General features: G+C 47.8%; 1 protein-coding gene across 6 annotated transcripts in view; it reads left to right on the top strand.

Moving 5' to 3' along the window:
• The window catches only part of Ptp99A (Protein tyrosine phosphatase 99A), a 1,207,867-nt gene that overhangs the window by 1,115,095 nt on the left and 72,772 nt on the right, over window positions 1-20,000 (top strand). For all 6 annotated transcript variants that reach the window (XM_086535154.1, XM_086535153.1, XM_086535151.1 and 3 more), the window contains one exon: window positions 6,791-6,982. In XM_086535154.1, coding sequence (XP_086391280.1) covers window positions 6,791-6,982 — 192 coding nt within the window. The remainder of the gene's footprint in view (window positions 1-6,790; window positions 6,983-20,000) is intronic.

Below are 20,000 nucleotides of genomic sequence, written 5' to 3'. Positions count from 1 at the left end.
CACACACACACACACACACACACACACACACACACACACACACACACACACACACACACACACACACACACTAGCAAATATACAAACATATTTATATATATATATATATATATATATATATATATATATATATATATATGTATGTATATATATAGATAGTGCGTTTGTTTTCTTCTTTCCCCCAAGACAAGATCTCCAATTAGCGAGCAAAGCTGGCGGCACTGATTACCTGCGCGCATCGAGGTTTCGTTTGGAGAAGCAGCGGGCGGAGAGTTTGGAGGTGGCAAGGAGGAGGAGGGGGGGTGCTTGGTCCTTCCGCCTGTGCTATTGCGAACGAACTTTGGGTGTTGGGGTAGGGATATAAGGGGGGATGTGTAGAGGGCAGGGCTATGGGGAGGTTTGTATGAGAGAAGGGGAAGAATGGAGAGAGAGGGTAGGAGGGAGGGAGAGGGTGTGGAAGGAGGAGAAAGAGAGAGGGTGTGGAAGGAGGAGAAAGAGAGAGGGTGTGGAAGGAGAGAGAGAGAGAGAGAGAGAGAGAGAGAGAGAGAGAGAGAGAGAGAGAGAGAGAGAGAGAGATTGCGACAGCGTATGTCTGTAAGTGTGTCTGCATTGATACTTCCTCGTGTATCCGCATATTCGTACCAATGCAAGCGCCCGTATCCCAAAGGGTTGACTCTGCCATCTGGGCCGCTCCCCGTTAGCTCTCGAATATACTTACGTTCTGTCGGCTGCTGCATTATCCGAGCTTTGCATTCAACGTTCTTTTTAATACGCTCTTGGCTCGCCATGCAACCTGTCGCGCAACCTGTCGTTCGAGTTCTCTCGGTCGGGTCCTGGTGCAGTTCCTATGCAGATCCGCTGTCGTTCTCTCGGTGAGCTTCGGGGATGCATCTGTTACCATGGTTACAGCCTCTACCTACTCGAGTCCGTTAATTTCGTCACGGCTGAATTTTTGTCGCTGAGTTGAAAAAAATGGACTGTGACTTTTTTTAAAAGGTGTTTTTTTCGGAATATTTTTTTCGTTTCGTTTTTTTTTTCTGCGATAGTTTAAAGTTCGTTTTTTTTTGTTTCTTGTTTCTATTTATTGTATTTTCTTCCTTGAGGTATTCGCGTTTTAATTGAATTTCCTCTCACGTTCCCACTATTCATTCTCATTTTTTTTCTTATATTTACATTTTTTAAAGTTTTCTTACTGTTTCCCGGAAGTATTTAAGAAAATGAGTGGTAATTGAAAGTTAATGCCACTAGGGAATAGTTTTATCGAAAGTTACTTTTTAAAGTAAATCGATACAATTCTATGCACTTTTTTAAGGTAAATTTTATGTAGTGATGATCGCTATTCCTTGTTTGTTTTTGTCCAATGGTTATACTAGACCTCTGTCTTATTATTTATGTATTTATCTATTTGATTTATGGCGTGTGAACCATAGCGATTTACCATTAAGCTAACCTATCGGATGCAGCCTGTTACCGTGTGATATACCGCGCCATTGTAAGCTCTGTGCTAATGAGCCGATGTGCTGTTTAGACCGAGCTCTTAAAACCGGTCCCTTATTGGCGGCAGTTATCGGAAGCACTTAGATCGAGGGCGTAGGGATGGGGAGGGAGAGGGGGGGCAGGAGGTATAATACCCACTAGGTCGGTCGGCGAACAGTAGTGGGGGCCGCCCGTATTTGCCTCGCGCCCATTCTGTCACTGGGCCGGGTCATAAGAGAGGTTGTGTTGGGGGGGAGGGGTCAAGGTAGGAAGGGGGGAGGGGGAAAGGTAGGATGAGGGTAGGAGGGGTAGGTATGGTGGGAGGGGGAAAGGGGATGGGGTAGAGAGGGAGAGGGAAAGGGGAAAGGGTTGCTTCGGAGAGGGTTGGAATAAGAAGGGGGGAGGGAGGGAGGGAAGAGAGTGAGGAGAGATGAGGGTAGGAGGTATGGGTAAAAGGGGGAGGGGGTGAGGGCGGAGAGTTTGGTATGCAAATGCGAAGGGGGCAGCTCGTTAAATGTATTGGGTCTTTGGTCTAGTTTGGGTTTTGTTGTATGTGTTTGTAAATGGGGGGGGGGGGGAAGAGGTGAGGGAGGGAAGTAAGATGGTAGGAGGGAGAGAGAGAGAGAGCGAGAGCGAGAGCGGAAAGTAAAGATCAGAAAGGGGGAAGTTGGCGTGTGAAGGATAAAAAGAAAAGAAAATACGACACAGCCATTAAGACAAGAGGGAGAGGAAGAAATCTGATAATTAGGGGTATAGAAGTAGTAAGAGAAACAGAGGGAAATGGGAAATTAAATATCACTACAGAAAAGAAAGAAAAAGAAAATGTAGAAAGACAAGTAGTAAGAAGAGAAAGAAAAGCAGAGACACGAACAGAAAGAGGGGAAAGAAAGAAAAAAAGAAAGAGGAGGTAGAAACAAGGGCGAAGGAAAGTTTGACTCACGAACTGAAACAGGAGATAGGGGAATAGAAGAGAGAAAGGTGGAAATAACAACCAGAGGAATGAATATGAAATAAGGAGGAAAATGAAGAACATCAGAAACTCTAATTCGGAGACATGAATTATGAAAAATTTCTTTTCTCAGATATTAGTAAAAAAAAAAAATTGTCATATTAACGTATATTTCTATCTTTGGTGGGAGATCTAATTCCAATTTCTTGATTTATTCATCTATATATTCGTGCACTTAGATAACCAGAAAGTTAGATGATATTCGGAGAATGAATTTAACAGAAGAAGTTCCCATGAGGGGAGAGAGTTCGGAAGGGCAACGTATCCGAGCGAGGGAGAAACACTAGAAGAAAGGGGAAAGAGGGAAGGAGAGGGAAATTGGCGTGGTACGAAGAGGGGAACAAGATAAGAAAAGGAGGGAAAGAGATTGAGTGAATGAATAAGAGAGAGAAAGAGCGAGAGGAAAAGATTGAGGGGATGAATGAGAGAGAGAAAGATTGAATGAATGAATGTATGAGAGAGAGCAAAATGAATATGTGAGCGAAAGAGAAGGAGAGGGAGACGGGGAGACGAGTAGGTCGTAGGCTGTAGCGGGGACGAAGGAGGAAGCCGCCAGGGGGCAGATATTAATAGGCAGGGGTCTTTGTAGGGGAGGAAAGATGGGAGGGGAGACTGAGGGGAAAGGGAAGAGGACACGGGTGGACGGGAGAGGGAAAGGAAGAGGAGGTCATGAAGGACGAAAAAGGGGGCAGAGGAGGAAGAGATGGAGATTGAGGGAGAAGAAGAAGAAGAAAAGAAGAGGAAGAAAATAAAACGACAGACACAGAGACAGACAGACACACAAAAAATAGACACACAATTAGACACATAGACGAACAGACAGCCAGTCAGTAGACAAACAGAATAACAAAAAAGAAAACAGTAATGATACGTACATTAATGAGTGGTATGGGGAAAGAGGAAGGAAATACATGGAGATGGGGAACTGACATGGTGCGCACGGGTACACTGGCTTGTGTGCGTGCATATGTAGGTAGAATGAAGGGGATATATTGGTTGTGCAGGGGGAGGGGGGGAGGGGGGGAGAGATAGAGGGGGAGATGAATGAAAAGTGGGAGAGGGGAGGGAGGAGGAAGAAAGGAAGGAGAACGAGTAAGAGAAAGATAAGTAAAGCAAAACACAACAAACGCAAAAACAAAAACCAACAAAAAGATATGATAGATGAGCCATACGAAGGAAACCAAAAACAAATATATATATATATAATAATAATAATGATAATAATAATAATAATAATAAGATTGCGTTGGGAATCTGTCTGTTTCTAGCATACAAAGCGTCATCTTTCGCCGCTGTGTCCCGCGATGGCTGGCTGGGATGGGCGGTGTGCGGGCGGGTCGGAGCGGCGCGGCGCGGCGGTTGGGTCTGCTTGGGTTCCGTTTGTTTAGGCCTATGGCGGAGGGCTTTTTTTCTAATGTTACTTATTGATTGCTGTTTGTGATGCTGATTTTGTTGTCACTTTTTTATTACGATGATTTTTGTCATACGATTGTTATTGTTGTTGTCATTTTAGTACGTCAGTTTTTTATTTGATTTGTTATTGATCTTGTAGCTTGATTGGTTCCGTACTTTTACCGTAGTTGGAAATTCTGTTAGTCTAGACCTTGCCTCGTCGGAAGATAGGCCTATTTTTTCAACACGTGCGTAGGTCTGGTCACTGAGACTTTCCCAGCACTTATACCCTTCCCTTTGCCGACCTCTGACCTGATCTGAGTGACCCCTTGGCCAGGTGTTAATGCATTCCACCCCCTCTCATCCTCCCTTCCCATCACTCCCCCTCCCCGTCCTTACCCCCACCCTTCGCTTCCCCTATCCTCCCTCTCCTCGTCCTTCCCCCCACCCTTCATTTCCTCCATCCTCCCCCTCTCCCTCCAGTCAGGTGGACTGGAGGCTGCATCTCCCTGGATCAGCGCACGGGGATGAGGGATAGGGGCGGGGGGGGGGGGTTTCACGGATTTTATCTCTCTCCTCTCGGCCTTTGTTGCAGGTATACAAGGTCGCTGACCCCTTTTTCGTCGCTGGGCTGCAGTCGATACTTCCTTGGGTGGCTGGCCCGGCCGCTTCCTTCCGTCCTTCCTCTCAAGCAGTCGCGCGCTCTCGCTGGCACACTCGCTCGCTCGCTCTCTCTCTCTCTCTCTCTCTCTCTCTCTCTCTCTCTCTCTCTCTCTCTCTCTCTCTCTCTCTCTCTCTCTCTCTCTCTCTCTTCTTTCTTTTTCCTCTCTTCCTCTCTCTCTCTTCTCTCCTCTCTTCTCTCTCTTTTTCTTTTTCTCTTTTTGTTTTCTTTCTCTTCTCTATTCTCTTCGCTTCTCACTCTCTCGCTCTCTCTCTCTCTCGCCGGATGAATAGAGTAGACAGAGAGAGGGAACCAGAAAGAGTTAAAAAGAGGCAGAGGCTCAAAGAGAAGGCGAGCGAGTGGGCAGGGCTGCAGCGACCATACAAGCTCACGTTTACCGTCCTCTTAATCCCCCGCCGGGTTTAACAGGGATGTCATAATGGCCGGGGTCGCACCATGCCGTCTGCTCCGGTTGGGGGGAGGGGAGTGGAGGAAGGTCTATAGGAGCTGGGGAGGGGGGGGGGGGTTGGGCTGGGGGGAAGTCGTGTGGCGTACTTCCTGCCCCTCCTCCTTGGTCTGCCTTTTTGGTGTTGCTTGGTTCACGCATGCAAGCTGGTTTTGCTCGCCTGCTCACGTTCTTGGTTCGTCGCTTGGGGACGGAGGTTTGCTTGTGTGTTAAGGGTGCGTGCGCGCGCGTCATTTGTATGCGAGCATGTTTGTTTATATAGATTTGCGCTTACGTGAGTTTGTTTGTGGGTCAGTATAGGCTAATGTTTGTGTATCAGTATTTATAAGTATATATCTATTTTTTCAAAGAAGTACATAACATGTGCGCGAGCGCGCTCTCATACACACCCACGCACGAAAGTAAGGAAGAGGACGACGCTACAATAATGAGCTACACAAAGCGGGGGCGATTCATGTTCATGGCAGGAGATGGGGACGGGAGAGGGGGCGGGGGAGCTGTCTAGCACATGACAAACACCCACAATCATTTCCGCTAATACGCGACCGGACACGTACACAACGAAGCCTTCCGTTCCTCCACATTGCCATTAATAATATATTGTCTGTTGGTGTTTTTTTCTTTCGATTGTGTTGACGCGAGACCAGGCCAGCGGACGGGCGTGTGGATGGGTGGGGGGGGGGAGGTTTTGGGGGATGGGTGTGAGGGGAGGGTCGAGGGGTGAGAAGAGATCAGATCGAAGCGGAACAGAACATGTGTGATAATGAAAGGGGAGGGGAGAAAAAAGAAGAGAAGAGAGACATTAGATCAAAGAATATGAGAGAGAGAGAGAGAGAGAGAGAGAGAGAGAGAGAGAGAGAGTCTGTCTGACAAACACAAACACAGGCACATATGTGGGCATAGAAACAAGCCAATACAAAAATAGACAGACAGAGACAAAATCAAGTATCTTTTAAGTACAGGATAGACAGGCAGGAATACAAACAAACAAACAAACCGAGAATCAAACAAACAGAAAAAAACAAGATGGCACTGAGACGCGGGTCCGTGTTTGCAAGTAAGCGGGTGCACGTGCCTGGTCGTGACATACGTGAGTTGCACACTTGAGGTTGCACACGGGAAGTCGGCGTCGTCATCTTGGTCACTGTGTCATGCAACGAACTTGAAAGATGCTGTCTATCGGTGCGCTGATTTTTTGCTTTCGAAATTGTCGATTTTTTTTTCTAAAAAAGTAATATTTATATATATATATATATATATATATATATATGTATATATATATGTGTGTGTGTGTGTGTGTGTGTGTGTGTGTGTGTGTGTGTGTGTGTGTGTGTGTGTGTGTGTGTGTGTGTGTGTGTGTGTTAGATTTATCTGTTAAGATGTAAAGGACGTTATCAATAATGTTTTCTATTTTTAAATATATTTTTTTCTCAGTTTGTCAATTCTGCAGCACTGAAGTTTTTTGTATGTCACAAATCTCACCTTTTTTAGATGTTTCTGATATCATTTATATCTACTCGTGTTGATTATCCCTTTCTTTCGTATCCCTCTCTGTCCCGCAGCACTGGGATTTCTGTGTGATAGATTTTTATGTTAAAAAGAAAGTTTTTGATAATAGTAATTTCCATTTTATGTCAATTAATACCATTTTCTCTCCCTTTCTCAGATTTTTATTTTATTTTTTGAGTGTACTTTTAAAAGAATCTTTCTACAAAAGATCTAACATCAATAACATATTCCCTATCCAGCTTAATTAATCGCCTTTCCCCCTTCTTCCCCCTCTCAGTTCCGGGCCCGCCGGAGAACCTGACGTTGCTACGGGTGCACGACCGCTCCGTGGACTTGCAATGGTCGCAACCCTCGGAGCCCAACGGCGAGATCCGGGGCTATCGAGTCTACTACATGCAGGGCAACTTCACCAGCGTGCGCACAGTCCACGCCAATGAGCCCAACATACTCTACTCTCTCCATGATCTCAGTGAGTACTCAGTTTTGAGTTGTTGTTGTTTTTTTCTGTTGGTCGTTGTTGGGGGATGGGGTTGGTGTAGGGGTGGGGTGGGGTGGGGTGGGGTGGAGAGGTATTGGGGGGTTGTCTGATCTCGAGGGATGAGGGTGGGAGCGAGAGGGGAGGGGAGGGGAGGGGAGATTGGAGGCTGCAGAGACACTAATCCTTCGCTGGGGTCTGGATTTGTTCCTCGGTAGGCTGTGTGCTTTTGTTTACCCGGCTAGTTAAGAAGCAAGCACGCACGTATTCGCCTGGGGGAAGAGAGAGAGTGTTTGCAAGCATTGTTTGTCGCCCTCCTATTGACACCAGTTTATGTTTGTGCGTGTGCGCGTCTATAGCATTTCCTGTTCTCACACTCTTTCTCGTGCGCTCTTTGTCTCACTTTCTCTATTTTATTCTTCTACTCCCTTTCCTTCCAACTTTCCTACCCGCATTATCTTCCGTTTTTCTCCTCTTCTCCCCTCATTTCTACCCCTCTCGGCCCTTCCTTCTCCATCCCTGCTTCTAACCCTTCCCTCTATCTCTCTTTATCTCCTCTCTCCTTCTCTCGCCTTCTCTCGCCTTCTCTCTCTCTCTCTCTCTCTCTCTCTCTCTCTCTCTCTCTCTCTCTCTCTCTCTCTCTCTCTCTCTCTCTCTCTCTCTCTCTCTCTCTCTCTCTCTCTCTCTCTCTCTCTCTATTTATCAATCTACCTATCTATCTGTCTCTTTCTTTCTTTTTCTTCCCTACCTCGCCTGACAAGCATTTCCTTTAATTTCAGGTTAAATCTTTGGAACCAGATAGCTTGGATAAGCTTCTGACAGCCTCCGACGGTGATTCACAGGCACATCCGACCTTGGGGGGGAGGGGGTCTTAAAGTGCTTGGCTCGCTCTCGCGCTTTCTCTTGCTATCCTTCTCCTTCTCTCCCTACTCTTCTCTTTCTGTCCTTTATCTGTCATTTTCGTTCTTTCTTTAGCATTCTTTCTCTCCCTCCCTCTCCCTCTTCCCCCATCTGTTCGTCTCCCTTTTCCTCTCCCACTCCCTTTCTTTTCTCCTCATCTCCCTTCTTCTTCCTTCTTCCCTCTTGATATTAGATCTGAGACGGAGGTTAGGTAACACAACACGTGTGCCAAGGTATCCTCTCGATAGGAGTCTTGTGAAGAAGGAGGGGGAGGAAGGGGAGGATGAGGATGAGAATGAGGTGGTGGATGAGGTTGGTGAGGTGGTAGAGGTGGAGGAAAATAAGGATAAGGATAAGGAAGAAGAAGAAGAAGAAGAAGAAGAAGAGGCCTGGCTTGTGCCATTTGCGATGATGTGTATCGTGTGCAGAGGCCGAAGGACTGTGTTCGGTTATCTCATAATTCTTGCTTGCCGTTGCACGATTTGGCCTAGCAACTTGCAGAGGGGCGTAAATTTAAATCGAGATTTATGGACATGCTCCTATATCTACGTATTTTATTATTATTACTTTTAAAGGGGAAAGGTATCCGTGTACTGATCTAGGCGCATCTCCTTGGTCGGTGCGACGTTGCAACTCCCATGGGAAGCCAGGAACAGTGTGCAATGTGCGCGTAGACGCTCGGCAATACACCTTTAAGGCACTGTGGAAATTTGGATTTCAAGGTCGTCGGGGTGGAATTAAAAAAAAAAAAAAGACTTAAACGCGATCTTGACTCTTTTAGGTTTTAATGGCTCGTGGTCTTTGTCGTTTGTGAGTGTCGCTGTTATCTTTGGGTTATCTTTTTTTTTTTCTTCTTGTCTTGATTTTTTTCCCCCATGGCGGAGTGATTGTTTGGTTGGTTGGGAGGGGATTTTTTCGTGTTTATTTTTTAATGCTTTACTTTACCTCAGTTTACACCTTTCCTCTACTTCCCCCCCCCTTCCTTCCCCTCCTCTCTCACTTACACCCTTTGCCCCTCCCTTACCCCTTTTCCCCCCTCCCCCCTCTCCCTCTCACTTCCCCATGCTGTGCCTTCTTCATTCTCTCTTTATTCCCTTTTCACGCCTTTCGCATTTTCCTCTCTTTTCTCCTACCATTTCTCCGTTTTTTTTTTCTCTCGCTTACTCTTTATCGGTTTTTCATGACGAATATCCCCGCACTTCCGCCTGTCCTACGGGCGTGATGGGCGAGATGGGCGTGCCGCTTTGCATATCGTATTTTCTTGCGTTTTCCCATCATCTTTTTTCTCCCTCTCTGTCTGTTTTATTTTCTCTCACTTTTTCTTTGTCTTCTCTCCCCCCCCCCACTCTCTCTCTCTCTCTCTCTCTCTCTCTCTCTCTCTCTCTCTCTCTCTCTCTCTCTCTCTCTCTCTCTCTCTCTCTCTCTCTCTCTCTCTCTCTCACTTATATGATCTTTTTCCCTCCTCTATCAATATCAATATCTCTCTCTCTCTCTCTCTCTCTCTCTCTCTCTCTCTCTCTCTCTCTCTCTCTCTCTCTCTCTCTCTCTCTCTCTCTCTCTCTCTCTCTCTCTCTCTCTCTCACTTATATGATCTTTTTCCCTCCTCTATCAATCCATCAATATCGATCAGTCTATATTTTTTTTCGAAAATATCTGTTTATTTGTTTCTCTCCTCGCCTTGGCATCATGAATTTGATATTGATCCATTTCCTGTTTGTGATTCTATCTTTGGTTTCATTTATCGTTTTATCCTCCTCCTCCTCCTCCGCCTCCCTCCTCCTCCCCTATCTCCACCGTTTCCTCCTACTCCTCCATTTCTGCCTCCTTCTCCATTTCCTCCCACTTCTCCACCTTTTTCTCCTCCACTCGTTGTTCTCCTCTTCCTCCTCTTCCGCCTCCCTCCTCCCTCCACCTTCCCCACTTCCATCTTTTCCACCTCTACCACCACCGGCTCTTCCACCTCCACCTTTTCCTCCTCCTCCACCATTTCTTCCTCCACTACCCTCCTCTCCGCCTCCCTCCTCTCCACCCACCTCTTCCAACCCCTCCTCTTTATTATTTTTTCAAGTAGTCTTTCAAGAGGCAAGAGCGTGAAGAGAGAGCGAGAGCGAAAGACACTGTGAGAGAGAGAGAGAAAGAGAGAAAGAGACCGCCTAATTTGGGTGTCAAGATTTCGTTCAATCGCGGCCATTGTGAGACGAGAGGGAAGGCGATGTCTCTTATACCTCCATGTCATAGAGGTGAAAATTGCCTCCCCCTCCTCCCTCCCGCCCGCGATCGCCTGAGCATTTCCACTGGGCGTGCGAGCGAAGCAAAGAAGGCATGCAATTGCACTTTGCACGCGCGATCTGTGGTCGGAGTTGCAACGCAGATATTGGCTTCGTGGGGGTTGGTTGAGCGGAAAATTGATGGATTTGATGGAGGAATTTGAATGTGTAAGGAAGAGTAATTGTGCGTTGCTTTCAGAGTTTCAATTCCGGGTGCTTTGTTTTCTGTTTTTTTTTCTGATTTCTCTCTTTTATTTCTCTTCCTCCTCTTCTTTCTCGGCTTCCTCCTCCTCCTCCTCCTCCTCTTCCTCTTCTTATTCCTTTTTATCCTTTTCCTCTTATCCTCCCTCCTCCTCCTCCTAATCCTCACTCCTCATCTTCCCCATCCTCCCCCTTCTCCTCCTCCCCCTCCTCTTCCTCTTCCTCTTCCTCTTCCTCTTCCTCTTCCTCTTCCTCACTCCCCTTTTCCTCCTCCTCCTCCTCCTCCTCTTCCTCCTCTTCCTCCTCTTCCTCCTCTTCTTGCCCCCACCTCCTCTTTCTCTTCCTGTCCCCTCCTACTCCTCCCTGTCCTTCTCTCTCTCTCTTCCTCTTCCTCTTCTCTTTCTTTTTTCCACGTAAATTATTTGTCATATGTTTGTTTCCCTTTAATGATGAGTCAAAGGGTGTGATTAAAGAACGCCTTGTCTGGGTAGCATCTCCGACCCCCGCTCTCTCTCTCTCTCTCTCTCTCTCTCTCTCTCTCTCTCTCTCTCTCTCTCTCTCTCTCTCTCTCTCTCTCTCTCTCTCTCTCTCTCTCTTTCTCTCTCTCTCTCTCTCTCTTTCCCTCTCTTTCTCTTTCCTCTTCTCCTCTCTCCTCTCTCTCTTTCTCTTTCTCTTTCTCTCTCTCTCTCTCTCTCTCTCTCTCTCTCTCTCTCTCTCTCTCTCTCTCTCTCTCTCTCTCTCTCTCTCTCTCTCTCTCTCTCTCTCTCTCTCTATTTCTCTATCCACCCTAGCCTACCTCTATTCTTCGCTTCTTTATATATCTTTATCTCTCTCTCTCTGTTCACCTCTGCAGCGACGCAGCGGGCGGGCTTTGCAGTCGGAACACGGCCGAGGAATGTCGGTCGGGCAGTCGGATGGGCTGTCGGGTGGGCGCTAGATTATTTCTTCGTCTATTAGAGGATTTATTTATGTATCTTGTTCCTTTCCCTCCCCTCCCGTTTCCCTCCCGTCCCGTTCCCCTCCCTTTCCCTTCACCCTCTTCCTCCCTTTCCCCCCCTCCCCCTCCCCACATCCTTTTTTCACACGTATGAAATTTATCAGCAATATAGTGAAGTGGTTAAAGGAACGGGGGGGGGGGGGTGCGTGATTTGAATGTTATTTCCTGTTTGTGTGACCGCTGTTTTTGTTTGGGATTCTTGTCTGCTTTTGACAGGTTGTGCGTTACTTTTTTCTGTCATGTTTTTGTGGTTGATTGCTTGCAGTGTGTATATGTGTATGTATGTGTGCGCGCGCGCGCGCGCGTGTGTGTGTGTGTGTGTGTGTGTGTGTGTGTGTGTGTGTGTGTGTGTGTCTTTTGGTATTGTATTGTTTTTTGTTGTTGTGTTGGTTACGGATTTATTTTTTGTTGGGGGTGGGTACCGTATATGTTTTTTTGTTTTGTTTTTTTGTTCTCTTGTTGTTGTTTTTTTCATCAACATCGTCACCGTCACCGTCATCGTCATCATCATCGTCATCATCATCATCATCATTATCATTATCATCATCATCATCATCATCATCACCATCACCATCACCAGCACCACCATCGTCTACATATACATCTGCATCTGCATATGCATATGCATCTTCATTCCCATTCATATTTATTATTAGCAATTTATATTCAAATTTGATAACAAAGACACCATCAACCTTATCTCATATTTATTTTCTCACTTATCCATCTATTCCCCCCCCCCCCCCTCACCCCCGAGCGTGCCATTTCCGCAAGGCGAATTTGACTCCAGAGGAACGGCAAAAGAACGAGTCTGTTTGTTTGCTTGTTTGTTTATGCTGGAGAGGGAATAGTAGAGTACCCCCCTCCCCCTCCCCCCGCCACACCCGCACACAAACACGTCCTCCTCCTTGGCCTTATCTCGCGTGTTATTGTTATTTGCGGAAGGGCGTCGGTCACGGGCGCTGAGTGGCCAGGTGGGTAGATGGAAGGGGGGGGGGTAAGGTAGAGGGTTAGGGGAATGGGGAGTAGGGTGTGTATCTGGAGGGTAGGGTGTAAAAAGGGGCGTGGGTAGTAAGGGAGAAGGAGAAAAGGGAGAACAGTGGGAAAGAAAACATTGGAGAGGGTTGTTTTTTTTTAAGGAAAGAGAAGATAGGGGGAGAGAGGGAGATGCGTGGATGAGAGGAAAAGAGACGAAGTAGATGAGGGTGAGGGAGCGATCGAGTGAGATTTCTAGAGGGGGGGGGGGGTAAGGTGATAAGGCACGGGGGGGGGGTGAAGGCTAGGCTCCAGGTGTAGGTGATTGATTGGCCTTGTGTTGGCAGGTGATTATCAGACGTCGTGCCAACGCCCCTCTCGTTCTCACCCCTTTCCCCTTTTTTTCGCCCCCTTTTAAGTATCTCTTCTTCCTTCCGCTTTCTGCTGTTTCTACTGTTGTTGTTGTTGTAGTTTTCCATGCTTTTTTGTTTGTTTGGTTAGTTGGTTTCTCTTTTTTTTTTCTCATTCGTTTTCTTTTTTTCTTTTTTTTTTCTCGTATCTTCTTCCTTCTATTTTTTTCTTCTTCCTTTTTATGTCTTCCTCGGTTTTATGTCTTCCTCGGTTTTTTTTTCTCTTAGGCTTCCTCCTTTTCCCCCTTCCTCCTGGATATTGGGGGACCATATGCTTGTACTTTCCCCTGGAGCCACGCGAGGCATTTGAACTTTGTGGGCGGTTGATTTCTCTCTCTCTCTCTCTCTCTCTCTCTCTCTCTCTCTCTCTCTCTCTCTCTCTCTCTCTCTCTCTCTCTCTCTCTCTCTCTCTCTCTCTCTCTCTCTCTCTCTCTCTTTCTCTCTCTCTCTCACCCTCATCCTCATCCTCATCCTTATCCTTATCCTTACCCTTCTCTGCCCCATCCTCCCATCATCTCTCTGCCCCCACTCTCCCACTCCAACCCTCCCCTCGTAAAACTTTCACTGCCTACAACTTGATCTCGTCACAGTTCACTTGCATTATCCCCCCACCCCCCACTCGTTTCTGATCATCATCTTTGTATTCCTCCTATTCTCCCTTCTCGTCTTTTTCTCTTTATTATCTTTCTCGTCCTTCTTTTCCACCTTTCGATCCTCCTTCCATTTCTCCTCCTGCTCCTCCTCCTTTCTTTCCTCTTTCCCTGCCTTCTCTCCCTTCTCCACCTCCTCTTGCTCTTTCTCCTCCTCTTCCTCCTCCTCTTTCCCCCCTTCCCTGACTCTTCTTCATTTCCTTCTTCCTCTTCTTTTTCTTTTTCTGCGTTTACCAGTGTCATCATAATCCTTTTATTTTTATTTTTCTCCCATTTGCTCAAGTCTCCACAACAACACACGCAAGCTGCCCTTAACACGTACTGCCCAAGGCGTCATACGGTCTGCCTGCTTGCCTGCTTGCCTGCTTGCCTGCCTGCCTGCCTGCCTGCCTGCCTGCCTGCCTGCCTGCCTGCCTGCCTGCCTGCCTGCTTGCCTGCCTATCTGCCTGCCTCCTTGCCTGACTGCGTCCCAGCTTGACTGTCTCAGTCTTTCAGGACGTTCACTTGCACTTTAGACACACAACCCTGGCTTATGAGGCTCTGTTGGCTGTTTCCTTTTAAGTTCGATGAATCTTTACATTTAATCAACTTGTTTATTTTGTTTCGTTCTTTCGGTTCTGTATTTATTTCAGGTTTCGTGTTATACTTTAAGTTCACTTTTTTATTCTTTTTTTGTACGAAGAGGTCCGTGCTGTGAGTGTTTTCGAACAGCGAGTAGTTGCGGGCGGGCAGAGCAGAGCGGGCGAGAATGACTTTGCGAGTTCTGTTTGGGTCGGTCACCTGATGACGTGGGCGGCTAAGAGGTGGGGGAGGAAGGGAGGGGGAGTATGTGTGGTGGGGAGAGGGGAAGAGGAGGGGCGGGGGTGATTCAGCCGTCGGGAAGGGCCTATGGACGGTCGCTTCTGCGATGCCGATTTTGGTCGATCCGGTGCCTGCAGTGGAGACGGGAAATGGCCTCTCTCTCTCTCTCTCTCTCTCTCTCTCTCTCTCTCTCTCTCTCTCTCTCTCTCTCTCTCTCTCTCTCTCTCTCTCTCTCTCTCTCTCTCCCTCCTCTCTCTCTCTCTCTCCTCTCTCCTCTCCTCGCTCCTCTCGCTCTTTCTTTCTCTCTCCTCTCTCTTTCTCCTTTCTCTCTCTCTACTCTCTCTCTCTTCCTCTCTCTCTCTCTCTCTCTCTCTCTCTCTCTCTCTCCTTTCTCTCTCTCTCTCCTCTCCCTCCCTCCCCCCTCATCTTTCTCTCTCTCACTCCCTCTCTCTCTCTCTCTCTCTCTCTCTCTCTCTCTCTCTCTCTCTCTCTCTCTCTCTCTCTCTCTCTCTCTCTCTCTCTCTCTCTCTCTCTCTCTCTCTCTCTCTCTCTCTCTCTCTCTCCCTTTCTCTCTTTCTCTCTTTCTCACTCTCTCTCCCTCTCCCTCTCCATTTCCTTCTCCATTTCCCTCCCCCCCCCCCCCGATTGCATGGTGCTAGAAGGGGAATGAGAGAGAAATTTGGAGGGCGAAGGGGGAGAGGAGAGGAGAGGAGAGAAACGGTGATGAGATGAGATTAACTTTAGAGAGGAGAGAGGAGCGGGTCATGTCCGGCTGTTGGTAATGGGCTGTGTTGCTAAGGTGGATTTTTTTTTTTGCTCGTTTTGTTTATGTTTATCTTTTGTGTTTATGTTTACGTTCGCATTCTGCAATCACTGATAAATTGAATCTCTTCACTGGTCGTTTGAGTGAGTAAAAGAGAGACAGACAGACAGACAGATAGAGAGAGAAAGAAAGAGAGAAAAGAGAGAGTTCAATATGCGACTAGATACTCGTTCATTGCAGAACTATCTGTGCGATGTTGCAGAAACTCTCACTCTCGGGCAAGTTCTGCTCGAGGGAGGCACAAGATTTAAATGACTGGGGCGCTCATTTCTGTCTACTCATCTCGTCTCTGCCCAACCTGTTTACTTTCTCTCCTTATTGCTACGTCCTTTTACTTATACGTCGACCTTAACTTCGGCCTTCATTCCTTGCAGTAACCTCATCACGCCTCTTTCTTTCCTTCACTCCTTTTCTTCCACCTCTCTTTCGCTCTCTCTCTCTCTATCTATCTATCTATCTATCTCTTTCCCTTTCTTTCCCTTTCCCTCGCCCCTTTCTCCCTTTCCCTCACCCCTCTCTCCCTTTCCCTCGCCCCTCTCTCCCTTTCCCTCGCCCCTCTCTCCCTTTCCCTCACCCTTCTCCTCTCCCTCTCGCTCGCTCTCCCTCTCCCTCTTTGCACATCTCTCCCTCTCTTTCCCCTCCCTTCTTTACTCACTCACTCACCGACCATCCATCTCCCCCTTGCCTTCCCTTCCCCACTCACTCACCATCCATCACCCCCTTACCCTCCCTTCCCCACTCCCTCTACCTCTCCCTCTCACTCTACTTCTCCCTCTGCCTCTCCTTCTCCTTCTCCTTCTTCTCCTTCTCCTTCTCCCTCTCCCTCGCCTTCCTTTGCCTCTCCCTCTCCGCCAAGAGCCGCATTCCCATCTAAACTAATTAACGCAGGAACTACTGTCATTGAACCGTTTGAACGTGAACTTGGAATGCGCACCGGGAACGTTAGGCAGGAATGCGAGTCGAGATTGGCGTTGGCAGGCAAGCAAGCAGGCAGGCAGGCAGGCAGGGAGGCAGATAGATTGTCAGGAAGGCAGGCAGATAGATAGATGTGTGTGTGTATAGATAGATAAATAGAGAGATAGGTAGATAGATAGATATATAGATAGATAATCAGAAAGACAAGCAGGAAAGCTAGCAGAATACAGGCAGGCACAAGATAAGCAGGCATAGTGGCACATCCCGCGTTCTTGCGGCTGTCACGCGAAACCCGCTCTCTTGTCACAAGGTTTTTGCTTTCGTTATTGCAGTGCAGTATTATTCCTCTTCTCCTTTCCTCGTTATCCTGTCTTATCAATCTTCCTCTCCTTGTCCTACATGATGGTTGTCATTGCTTGTCCTTGGGTGTGTTTTTTTTCTCTTCTTTTTCTTCTCTTCTTCCCCTTTTCTCTCCTTCTATCTTCTCCCCCTTTTCCCCTCGATCTCTCTTCTTCATCTCTCCATTTCCTCTTCAGTTCTTCCCTCTTCATATCTCCCCATCCCATCCCCTTCTTCCTCCTCTTTTCTTCCTTTCTCAACCCCTTTATCTCCTCTTCTCTTCTCCCCTCTTTGTCCCTCATCGTCTCCCCCATTCTCTCCTCTTTTCTTATCTTATCCCCCCTTTTCCCCCTCCTCCTCTCCCCCTTTCTCTTCTCTTATATTCTGTTATCTTCTATTCTATTCTATTCTATTCTATTCTATTCTATTCTCTCCCCTCCGTTCCCCTCCTCGTTTTTTCCCTTCTCTCCTCATCTCCCCTTTCTCCCTTATCCGTTCCCGTCCTTCCCCCTCATCTCTTCCTTTCTCCCCACATTTCCCATTTCCATCTCCCCATCCCATTACAGCCTCGTATGATGCTTTGGTCGGAGTGTTTTTGATAATTTTATTGTTTTAGCGATCGGTCGGTCGGAGGGGCGATATTCAATTATGGTAGGATGGGGGTAGGTGGGGGGAGGAGGGGGTAGGTAGGGGAAGGAGAGGGTAGGTAGGGGAAGGAGGGGATAGGTGGGTGGAAGAAGGGGTGTAGCTGGGGAGAGAAAGGGGTATTTGGGGAAAGAATGGTTAGGTTGGGGGAAGGAAGTTGGGAGAAGAGGGGGTAGTCTTGGAGAATAAGGGGGTAGGTGAGGGGAAGTAGGGATAAGTGGGGGAGAAAAGGGAATAGTTGGGGAAAGGGGGAAAGGAGGGGAAATATTCTGGACGATTGAGCTTTGGCGATTGTTTTATAGATAGATAAAGAAAGAAAAGGTTACATTAATCTGAAGATTTGTGTTTTAACGTTTGCTTAAAAAATATACGTATTATTTATACAATGCGGCAAGAAGTCCGGCAGTTCTATCACGACCATTCATCGCCTGATGTCCTTCTTGCTATCCTGCGCCCGGGATAGCACCAGGATTAATCAAAGGATTTTCCCGTGGGAGGAGGTCTCACTCTCTGTCTGTCTATTTATTTATATCTCCTGTCTGTAGACGCCCGAAACAGACACACACACACACACACACACACACACACACACACACACACACACACACACACACACACACACACACACACACACACACACACACACACACACACACACACACACACACATACACATACACATACACATACACACACATACACACACATACACACACATACATTCATGGACGATGGTCGTGTAAATGTATAATTCTTCGCATTTCTGTTGTTGTTGTTCATTGTGTACAGGATTCGATCCGAAAACACTCCAGCTTAATCCCGCCCTTTACCCCCTCCCCCTCCCCCTCGCCACCTCACCTATCCAATCAACGTGAGATCAGGTGACTTACGTGGACAGAGGGAGGACAACGGGAAAGAAGGGCAGAGAGGGGGAGGGGGAAGGGAGGGAGGGAGAAGAAGGGAAATCAAGAGGGAGAGGGAGGAAGGTAAAGAGAGAGAGAGAGAGAGAGAGAGAGAGAGAGAGAGAGAGAGAGAGAGAGAGAGAGAGAGAGAGAGAGAGAGAGAGAGAGAGAGAGAGAGAAGAATTAGAGTGAGATAAGAAAGACGGAGAAGACAGAGAGAGAGAGAGAGACATATACAAAGATATATACAGAGACAGAGACAGAAAAGAGAGAGAGAGATGCAGAGAGAGAGAGAGAGGGAGAGAGAGAGAGAGAGAGAGAGAGAGAGAGAGAGAGAGAGAGAGAGAGAGAGAGAGAGAGAGAGAGAGAGAGAGAGAGAGAGAGAGAGAGAGGCAAACAAACAGACGCAGAGACAGAATAGAGAAGAGAGAGAGCATAACAAAAACGCTAAGGGAAGGGTGGTGAAAGGAACAAACGATAAAAAGGGCAGCGGTAAGGGTCCAAGGGACAAACAGAAGGAGGTAAGAATGGAGGAGGAACAGGGCTTGGACAAGGGGGCAGGGTATGGGGATAGGGGGAAGGAGGAGAGAGAGGAGAGAAGAAGGAGGATAGATGGAGAGAAGGCGAGGAGAAAGGGAGAGGAAAGGACAAACGGAGAAAGAAAGAGGAGAGAAAGGGAGAAGGAGATAGAGGGGGTACGGGGAGAGAGGAGAGGAGAGGAGAGGAGAGAGGGTAAAGAGTAGGAGGGGAGAGGGGGAAGGGGAGGGGGAGGGGGTGTAATTTGAAGCAGCTGCCGGCGTGCTCCTGTGTGGTGTAAGTTATACCCGGGGATCGCGTTCCAGCGGCGCGGGTTTCGCTCGTCTGCGTGTGTTGCGCGCGGGCTCCGTGGAGGTGGGGGCGCGCGTGTGTTGGAGGGTGGGGTGGGGGTGGGGGGGAGTGGGGGTTGTTTGTTTGTTTTGTGTGTGCTAGTTCGATTGCTTCTTTGCTTGAGTGGGGAAGGATGATTTTGTGTGGGGGTTGTGCTCTTTTTGTCTGTTTATGTGGAGGGATTGTATGTATGTATGGACTGATAGATATGTTTCGTCGTAGGAAGAGGGGGGGGTAGAGGGGTAGGGAAGTATGTGTGAATGACTATGCGCTCTAAAGGTGGTGGTGTGTGTCCGGGTGGGGTGGGGGGGGGGGGGTCGAGGACAGTGGGAGAGGGCGGGAAAGGGTGTACGTATGTGCATGTGGAGTAATATGTAGGTTTAGGCGATTATATATTTTTTTCTTGTGTGAGATTAGCGTGTGCATTTTTAAGCATAAATTTGCGTGCTTAAACTTTTCTGAAAGGACAACACCTTCGAAGGATTATTAGACAAATGTTTTTAGCACAGTCTATAGCAGAGAGAGAGAGAGAGAGAGAGAGAGAGAGAGAGAGAGAGAGAGAGAGAGAGAGAGAGAGAGAGAGAGAGAGAGAGAGAGAGAGAGAGGGGGGGGGGGTGAGGAGAGTAACAATGATACGAAATCAATAGATTTTCAAAATAAAAAGGCCATTTTCGCAAAGCCCCGAACATGACGAATCACGCAAGCAATATCCACAGTAGCAGTTGCATTTGGTCAGCCTAACGGATCGACCGCCCGACCGACCGACGCGAGTGCCGCTGTTGTCGGGTAAGCAGCGCACGCGGTCGTATGTTTCGCGATCGCGGTTTTTATTCCGATAATGGATGTTTAATTGAATTGTTTGCAACCGAATGCCAAGTGTGTCTTTAGGTGGAGAGGGGAGGGGAAGCGCTCTCTCCCTCCTTCCCTCCTTCTCCCCCTTCTCCCCCTTCTCCCCCTCTCCCTCTCCCTCTCCCTCTCCCTCTCCCTCTCCCTCTCCCTCTCCCTCTCCCTCTCCCTCTCCCTCTCCCTCTCCTTCCCCCCGTCTCTAAAAATGTGCGCGTATGTTGCTCGTGCTTAAGTTTGTTTGTTTGTGTCCGTAGCTTCGAGGGGAGACCTATTTGCATGGCGACACCTCTAACGAAAGCGCGTTCAACAGTTGCAAAGGACCGGAAGGGCTGCTCTGATTGGCTGACGATTGGCTATCAAATCGGGACGCTCGAGGCTGATTGGCGGACCGCTGGTGATCGCGGCGGAATCGGCCAATTGGCGTGAAATTGAAAATCGGGTTGGGAGGAGGCGCGGAATTACGGTTTTTATTTC

This window comes from Penaeus japonicus, unplaced genomic scaffold (genome assembly GCF_977035675.1).
Source record: "Penaeus japonicus unplaced genomic scaffold, GWHDUDI00000001_assembly GWHDUDI00000042, whole genome shotgun sequence".
In the NCBI taxonomy this organism is placed as follows: Eukaryota; Metazoa; Arthropoda; class Malacostraca; order Decapoda; family Penaeidae; genus Penaeus; species Penaeus japonicus.
Note: the sequence above shows the minus strand (reverse complement) of the source record. Positions and strands in the feature narration are given on the sequence as shown.